The sequence below is a fragment of the Xenopus laevis genome, chromosome 6L (assembly GCF_017654675.1).
Source record: "Xenopus laevis strain J_2021 chromosome 6L, Xenopus_laevis_v10.1, whole genome shotgun sequence".
In the NCBI taxonomy this organism is placed as follows: Eukaryota; Metazoa; Chordata; class Amphibia; order Anura; family Pipidae; genus Xenopus; species Xenopus laevis.
The window spans coordinates 9,105,453-9,114,988 of NC_054381.1; the positions used below are offsets into that span (position 1 = coordinate 9,105,453).

Sequence of the window (9,536 nt, forward strand, 5' to 3'; positions counted from 1 at the left end):
GAGATTGTTGTTGAGCAAGTTTTTGTTAGTTGCCATGGAAACTTTGGGAGAAATCTAACTTTGGAACTCTTTTTTCCTTTATTTTAGACCAAATTGCTGACTTCTAAGAATGACTGCGGCCACAATTCTCCGTGTAGAAAAGCAAGAATGGCATCTTTGAATAGCTGAAGAAGTGTACTTTTCGGGCATATAAGGTTTGTGGGGGTTATTTCACAGTTTGGGGGGTGTTTAGACTGAAAAACTGCAAGTAGTACACATAGAGCGCAGCCCCCCGATTTTCAACTGCAATTGCCCTTATGCGTTGCTCCTCTTTTGGGGTGTTTGGTGGCTGCGTCTCTATGTGTATCCATACATATGGGGTATCGTTTTGGTCGAGAAGTTTGTCTTTCAAATTGTCTTTAATTATAGCATTTATAATGGTGTTATTTTGTCAGATTTACATTTATTCCTGCGTCTAAGTTTGCATTTTAGAAAAAAACTAAAAATGCAACAAAAAAGCTCTAAATATCACAACGCACTGGTAAAATGTATTTGAATTTTGAGTGAAAACTACAGCACCCCTAGAAACCTGAAGGTCTGTAGTTTCTAAAAATACCAAACTTGAAGGGATAATTTAGATTTACATATAAGTTATGCTGCATCAACTGTCAAGTGTGCTTATCCAATTTGTTCTGGAGTAAAATTCTACAAAATGCTGTTTTAGTTTGGGGGTTACTCCGGGACAAAAAAAGTGGGTTACTGATACATATTGGGTAACGTTGGACTTGGCAGGATTAGGGCTTTTACAAAAAAACTCAAGATATACATAATTTTTTAACAATTTTTTTTTTTTTTTTAACATATTTCACCCAAAATTCACATTAAATCCCCAGAAAAGTCGCAAAATTCCGCTTGCACGTCAAAGCCCATTTTAAAACGAAAAAAACCAATATATAATTTTCCTAGTTTCATGGAGGTTTTTCTACAATAAAACCTTGTTAAACTGAACAAGTACAAAATGCTTAAAAACGGCTGGCATTTCGCGTAACCAAAATGGGAAATTCTGCTGGCACTTAAAGGGTTAAACCCCTGAGGATGGAAAAGTCTGAATCTGAAAATCCGGCATCTCAGACCTGTCAAGGTTGCATATAAGTCAATGAGAGTCCCAATGATTTTTTGATGTGAGCTGGGTTTCGTGCAATATACCAAAGTTGTCGGGCGAAAATTCTGAAAAAATTTTGAAAATCTGATGAAAAAAAACGGATTTTTTTCCCACAAAGCAAATTTTCGGGAAAATTTAATAATAAATAAGAATAAAAAACCCGAGCGGATTTGTTCGGAGTTTGCAGCAGAAAATGTTGAGATTAAATCGGACTTTGATAAAAAAGCCCCTTAAACGCAAATTGAATTTGGACTATTCCCTATTCAAATTACACTAAGGGAGTAATTTACTAAACTCCAAATGCCAAATTTTTAGCATTTTTCAAAAAATCGGACTGTTTAAAAATCACGAATTTTTCAGAATTTATTAAACCCCGAGGATGGAAAAGTCCAAATCAGAAAATCCGGCATCTCTTACCTGTCGAGGTTGCATATAAGTCAATGGGAGAAGTCACAATGAGGTTTTGATGTGTGCTGGGTTTCGTGCAATACCCCGGGTGAAAATTCCGAAAAAAACCCGTAAAAATCAGATGAAAAAAATCCGAAAAAAATCTGATTTTGATTGATTTTGATTTTTTTCCCGCAAATCAAATTTTAGAGAAAACATTATAATAAAAAAGCGTAAAAATCCCCGAGCGGATTTGATCGGAGTTTTTAGCAAGAAATATTGAGATAAATTCGGACTTTGATAAATAACCCCCTAAAAGTTAACTTGAAGATGAACCACCCCTTGAAGAATCTAGGCAATATCAGACAAGGGAATATAATCGACATTACCTTCGCTGAAGTCCCCTCCCTGTATCATAAAGTTTTTAACCACTCGATGGAAGGTGGAACCCTTGTAGCATAATTTTTTTCCTGTGACTTTTCCGATTCCTTTTTCACCTAGAACGGCAATAAATAAGAAGTCAGACTTACCAGAAAGTCCCACGGTCGTGCATTTTACCATGTACTCTAAAAGCTTGAACCTACCTGTACACAAACACAGGAAATTCATACATGTCTCAGGACACACATCTGAGAAGAGCTGAAAGACAATGCGGCCAACTGAAAAAAAAAAAAAAAAAAAGGAAAGAAAAATTAGATTAAACTCAAGTGAAATTTGCTTAGATTCTACTGAACAACAATGTGAGTTAGATGCTCAATACGCGGCTTTCTCATGGGCCATAGCACTGACCATTTTGTACGATTACAGGTATGGGATCGGTTATCCGGAAACCGGTTATCCAGAAAGCTCTGAATTATGGATTTTTTAAAAAAATTCAGATTTCCTTTTTCTGTGTAATAATAAAACAGTAACTTGTACTTGATCCCAACTAAGATATAATTAATCCTTATTGGAAGCAAAACCAGCCTATTGGGTTTATTTAATGATTACATGATTTTCTAGTATGAAGATCCAAATTACAGAAAGATCTGTTATCCATAAAACCCCAGGTCCAGAGCATTCTGGATAACAGGTCCCGTACCTGTATCAGTAATTTTATCAAGTTAAACAATGACATCAGCATAAAATTAACAAGAGCCATGAATAGCCTGTAAATCATATCCTTATAAATGTGCTTAGTGATGACATCAGTTATAATCGAAGCTTAGTGATGTCAATTCTGTCACATGACTCACTGAAACGTGTGTATTACTGTTAGGGATGCATCCACTATTTTGGATTCGGCCGAACCCCTGAATCCTTCGCAAAAGATTCGGGCGAAGACCGAATCCTAATTTGTATATGCAAATTAGGAGTGGGAAGGGGAAAACTATTTCAACTTCCTTTTTCTGTGTAATAATAAAACAGGTCCTTGTAATTGATCCCAACCAAGATATAATTAATCCTTATTGGAAGCAAAAACAGTCTATTGGGTGTGTTTAATGTTTTCATGATTTGAAGATCCAAATTATGGAAAGATCCATTATCCAGAAAACCCCAGGTCTTGAGCATTCTGGATGACAGGTCCCATACTTGTCTATGTCTATGTTGTAGCAGCAAGTAAGGCTGTGTAAGCGTGAGAGTCTAACAGAGGATTATGGGACTTGTGATGTCCAAGGATGCAAGTGCTGGAAATATTGTGAGGCAAGAGTGTTGAAGATGATATTTTGCTCCTAATAAAAGCCGGCCAAGCTGCATTGAAATCTAAAAATAGGTGGTTTCAGGCTCCATTTGTGCTTAAGGATAAATAAATCTTAAAAATAAGTGAGTGTAGAATTGATGAGGGGGCTATTCTAAGCACTTTTGCAATTTACATTCATTATATTATTGTTTTTAATTCCAAGATATTAAGGGATACATGTGCTGTTAATATGAATGAATTTTGTTCTAACAGCGCCACCTGCTGGTCAATTTCCCACCAGTCTGACCACCAAGTAGTCAAGGAAGTTGTCAGGAGAAAGAGGCTGCTCTGATGTTCTTCTGCTTAGGAAAATAATTAGAAACCTTTCTCAAATCTTTCCTAAGCAGAAGAACATCAGAGCAGCCTCTTTCTTTAAAGGGGTGGTTCACCTTTAAAGGAGAACTAAACCCTAAAAATGAATGTGGCTAAAAATGGCATAATTTATAAACTGAACTTATTGCATGAGGCTAAAGTTTCAGCTTGTCAATAGCAGCAATGATCCAGGACTTCAAACTTGTCACAGGGGGTCACCATCTTGGAAAGTGTCTGTGACACTCACATGCTCAGTGGGCTCTGATTGGCTGTTGAGAAGCTAAGCTTAGGGGTTGTCACTAATTATCCAGCAGAAAATGAGCTTCCCTGGCTGTAATATAAGCTGATGCTACAGGTTTGCTGATTATTAAATTCTGATGCTAATTACACTGGTTTCTGTGCTGCCATGTAGTAATTATCTGTATAAATTACTAATCAGCCTTATATTGTGACAATTCTATTCTATGTGTACTGTATATTGTGAGTGGCTCCCTAAGCTCAGTAAGTGACAGCAGCACAGAGTATGTGCAGTGAATCAGCAGAAAAGAAGATGGGGAGCTACTGGGGCATCTTTAGAGACACAGATCTTTACTGCTAAAGGGCTGTGGTTGCCTTGGGCTGGTACAGAAGCAGAAATGTATAACATTTCTACCTACTTCTTTAGTTTAACTTTCCTTGTCCTTTAAGCTAAATTTCAGTATGCTATAGAATGGCTGATTCTATGTAACTTTTCAGTCGGTCTTTAAGTTTTTCTCTTTTATAGTTTTTTGTTACTATTTGTCTTCTTCTTGGCTGTTTCCATCTTTCAAATAGGGGGGGGGTCACTGACCCTACCTTAAAAACAAATGCTCTGTAAGGCTACAAATGTATTGTTATTGCTTCTTGTTATTACTCATCATTCTGTTCAGGCCTCTCCTATTCCAGTCTCTTATTCAGATCAATGCATGGTTGCTAGGGGAATTTAGATCCTAGCAACCAGACTGCTGAAACTGCAAACTGGAGAGCTGCTGAATAAAAAGCTAAATAACTAAAAAAAAAAACACAGATAATAAAAAATGCAAATTGTCTCAGAATACCGCTTTCTACATCATAGTAAATATTAATTTACAGGTGAATAACCAGAATGTCACAACCTGCTACGCCTTTGTTAAGAGCTATAATAGATTAAGGAATTAATATCAGGGTGCATACCTGAAGCAAGTGTCATCTAGAGATATGTATTTCCTCATAGAAACAGAGAGTTCTGATGATATTATCCTTGGGATGACTGTGACGTAGTTGACCAGCTTAAATATATTGCAATTTATGGACAAACAATCCCTGTGTTGTTTAAAGGGTAAGGCATTTTTCAGTAGCAGTAGCACAAAATGTCTCTGTCTTAAATATATTGATAATGGGTTGAGTGCAGAGGACTCTTGTATTTGACTATATGTATTTTGTGGTCACAGCCTCATTGCACCCCCGCCTAATGGTTTTAAAAATAGTGGTGAGCACAACTTTCCCTTGTTTGTTATAGTTATACAGGAGCAGTGACCAGCTCCATGTTGTAGCTCCCACCCTTCCCAGCTATAGTCAGGTGATCCCACTGGTGTCTAATAAAAGGGCAGCCAAGTTTGGGAGTTTTACTTTGAAAGCAGCAAGTAAGTTGCAGGTAAAACTTAGTCCCTATGTAAAATGTATAATGAAGCAATAGAATTCTTAATGAATCATATGAAAATTAAGCGTAGGACTGGCCAGATATGGGATGACTGTGACGTAGTTGTTCAGCTTAAATATATTGCAATATATGGACAAACAATCCCTGTGTTGTTTAAAGGGTAAGGCATTTTTCAGTAGCAGTAGCACAAAATGTCTCTGTCTTAAATATATTGATAATGGGTTGAGTGCAGAGGACTCTTGCAGTTGACGATATTACCCCTAACAACCGGCTCACATGGCCAGTGAAGAGGCAAATCTGATGTTTAGAAGGACAATCTGGGTCAAATGTTTCTATAAAAAATGGCCAAATGTCTTTATAGAAAAAGAATGTGAATAAAGAGTGAATTATAAGTTGTGCATCTCGAGGCAAGAAGGGGCCTGGGCGCTGCACTCGGATACAAAATCCTAACATTTCCAGCCGGGAAGCATTTGTAGCTCTGCGTTTACAGCGAAGTAAAACGGCTTCTTGTTCTAGGAGAGACAGGCCAACAATTGCTCTTTCATACACAGCCTTACAGGGAGCCCAATATACAGTGACATCTGACCGCATGAACTAACGTTTATTTCTAGAGTAAGAAAATCATTAACAGGAAACATCTAAATCTGAAACGGCATTGAGCGTTTAAATGGATTCTCTCATGATTTTTATGGTGTCGTTTTTATTTCTAAATTACACTGTAAATAATTCACTCTACAATATAAAATGTCATTCCTGAACCAGCAAGTGTATTTTTAGTTGTAATATTGGTGTGTAGGTGCATCTAAGGTAATTTTGCCTGGTCATGTGATTTCAGAAAGAGCCAGCACTTTAGGATGGAACTGCTTTCTGGCAGGCTGTTGTTTCTCCTACTCAATGTAACTGAATGTGTCTCAGTGGGACCTGGATTTTACTATTGAGTGTTGTTCTTAGATCTACCAGGCAGCTGTTATCTTGTGTTAGGGAGCTGCTATCTGGTGACAATCCCATTGTTCTGTATTTAGGCGGCTGGGGTGGGTGACTGAAGTTTATGAGAGCACAAGTCACATGACTGGGGGCAGCTGGGAAACTGACAATATGTCTAGCACCATGTCAGATTTCAAAATTAAAATAATCTATTTGCTCTTTTTTTAAATGGATTTCAGTGCAGAATTCTGCAGCACTATTAACTGATGTTTTTTGAAAAAAAATGTTTTTTCCCATGACAGTATCTCTTTAAATATAATACCCATTAGCCGAAAACTACAAATTTACAGTTATTACTATTTTTTTTTATTACTTCTCTTTCTATTCAGGCCTCTCCTATTCATATTCCAGTCTCTTATTCAAATAAGTGCAGGGTTGCTAGGGTAGTTTGTGCCCTAGCAACCAGACTGCTGAAATTACAAACCGGAGAATAAAAAGCTAAATAACTCAAAAACCACAAATAATAAAATATGAAAACCAATTGAAAATTGTCTCAGAATATCACTTTCTATATCATACTAAGGGGGTTATTTATCAAAGTCCGAATTAATCTCAATATTTTCTGCTAAAACTCCGATCAAATCCGCTCGGGGTTTTTTACGCTTATTTATTATAACATTTTCCCGGAAATTAGCTTTTCTGGAAAAAAATCTGATTTTCACAATTTATTCAGATTTTCCATCCAAAAACTCAGATTTTTGCCCGAAAACTTTGCACAAAACCCAGCGCACATCAAAAAATCTTTGAGACTTCTCCCAATGACTTATATGGAACCTCGACAGGTCTGAGATGCCGGATTTTCAGATTCTGACTTTTCCATTCTCGGGGTTGAATAGATTTGATTTTTTAAAATCCAATTTTATAAAAAAAACATATTCGTGATTTTTGCATTTGGAGTTTAGTAAATAACCCCCTAAATGTTAACTCAGAGGTGACAACCCCCTTTAAATCGCTATTACATGTACAAATAATATACATTAATGTACATTGGAAAAATGTATTGTATTACGCTGAAGTTTTATTTTTGGCTTCACGTCACTTTTTTGGTTTCAATGTAAATGTTAATTATTTAACAGAAGCAGCGGAAGAACACTTACTTGGCTCCCGATTCACCTCCACGTTGAAGTAACATTGCGGTCGAGCTTTGTCCCCCATGACGGCTTAGAAAGCACCTCCAAAGCAAAGGGGAAATAAAGGCTTGCTGAAAACAGACACGGTAAAAAAAGAAGAAGAAAAAAAATCTCTAGAATGAGTGAATGGCAGGGAATGTGATATACGGGAGTGCTGATGCTGGGAGTGAGATCCTGATCTTATATATATATATATATATATATATATATATCACCCTAAACAACGCCCACAGCTGTCCCTGGCATGCGAAGCACCTGCTCCTCCAGAAGGAAATGCAGACTATGGGATATTTATTTAACAAGGTCAGGTTATTAAATCACCATACCCGGGAATTAAAGATAAACAGAAGGCTGCAGGTACATTCTCTATTGTCTCGCTGAATTCCTATCACATATTTAGTTCAGCATGTTCCACAACACTGACAGTACATGAGAGCAAACACGCCCAGCAGACACCTGAAACCATGACATTTGTAGCTATTCGTCTATTATCCTGGAATCACTTTCACTGCAGAAGCTCCGCCAATGAGTTAGAGGAGCGAGGGTCGACACTGATGTGGCAGCTCTAACCAGAGGTTACTATAGGTAGTTATGGCTCTCTCTACTCCTTGCCTGGGTTCCAGTCAGACCTTATATAAGCAGTATCTTTGAGGGCTGACAACAGATCCCCCCCCCCAATGAATGAATGAGAGCCGGTACCTGTTATTGCAGCAAACGGGGTGATCCCAAATTTATTCCATGGTGCTGGAGACACTTAAAGGAGAAGGAAAGCTACGGAAGAAGTTTATTGCCAATAGATTAGCCACAATAGTGCAAGCTATAACACTATATTTATTCTGCAGAAACAGCTCTAGAAGCTTTCTCTATTTGTTTAGGATAGCAGCTGCCATATTAGCTTGCTGTGATATCACTTCCTGCCTGAGTCTCTCCCTGCTCTGTCATAGCTCTGGGCTCAGATTACAGCAAGGAGGGGAGGAAAAGGGAGGGAGAGAGGAGCAAACTGAGCATGCTCAAGCCCTGGCCCTGGAGGTTTAAGCTGAAAACAGGAAGTCTGATACAGAAGCCCATGAGTACACAATAGAAGGATGTGGTGTTTCTTTCGAGCAGCATTACTTTGCGGGTTTACTGGTGTATTTGTATAGACCAGGGATCCCCAACCTTTTGAACCCATGAGCAACAATCAGAATTAAAAGGAATTGGGGAGCAACACTAGCATGAAAAATGTTCTTGGGGTGCCAAATAAGTGCTGTGATTGGCCATTTGATAGCGCCTATGTGGGTTGTCAATTTACATTGAGGCTCTGTTGGGCAGTACATCTGGTTTTAATGCAACCAAAACTTGCCTCCAAGCCTGGAATTCAAAAATAAACACCTGCTTTGAGGCCAAGGGGTTGGCAAGCAACATGTTGCTCACAGGCTACTGGTTGGGGATCACTGGTATAGACCTTTCTTACTTAATTTTAGCCTTTCCTTCTCCTTTAACACAAGATCAAACGTTTGGGGACCACATGGCCCTTCCTCAGTGAAACAGACCCTTCACCCAAGTGAGAGTGAGAGTGTGTTTGTGTGTGGCCAGCTTTATCCATGTGCCTCTTACAGATTTTGGACTGACTGTGGAAGGACCACCTGTACTGCAATGACTCCCGCCCATGCTGATCTACAGTAGAACCCCCATTTTACATTTTTTAGGGGACCAGAAAAAAAATGGTCTTAAATCCAGGTAAATGTATTATGTATAATATATAGGTGGGACCACACAACCACAATGTAAAATGAAGGAAAACCTAAAATGAGATGTAATATTGAAGTTCCACTGTAGTTTCCGTTATCAGAAAGACACGCAGCAATGGTGCCAGGTAAAGCTGCCCATACACTGCCTGCTGTCAATAGAATATTGGTTTGTCAGTATACGGCACTTTCCTGATTATGATTATGATTCAATCACATATTAATAGGGTTGGCCTGATAGCAGAATAGAAGATCTCTTGCAGGGCACTACCTAATTTGCGCCCGATGTGTCCACCAAAAGCGGGCAATATCAGGGCAAATAATCGGTCTACAATGACAAGAATAGGCGCTGACAGCATGTTTGGTCATTTATCAGTTGGGGAGACCCATCAGAGGCCCCATACACAGGCAGATAAACAGCCATATTGGTCTTAATACATGGCTGATAAAAGCTGAGTCGGCAGCTTATTGGCCCGTG

General features: G+C 38.4%; 1 protein-coding gene across 2 annotated transcripts in view; it reads right to left on the reverse strand.

Annotated features, from left to right (window-relative positions):
• nktr.L (natural killer cell triggering receptor L homeolog) overlaps window positions 1-8,107 on the reverse strand; it is a 44,933-nt gene extending 36,826 nt beyond the window's left edge. The window contains exons 1-3 of one of the 2 annotated variants that reach the window (XM_041565752.1): window positions 7,299-8,107; window positions 2,113-2,187; window positions 1,918-2,025 (exon numbers count right to left, since the gene is read on the reverse strand). In XM_041565752.1, coding sequence (XP_041421686.1) covers window positions 1,918-2,025; window positions 2,113-2,187; window positions 7,299-7,356 — 241 coding nt within the window. In that variant the 5' untranslated portion in view covers window positions 7,357-8,107. The remainder of the gene's footprint in view (window positions 1-1,917; window positions 2,026-2,112; window positions 2,188-7,298) is intronic. The other variant, XM_018267072.2, reaches the window with a different exon arrangement.
• Window positions 8,108-9,536: the final 1,429 nt, after the last annotated feature.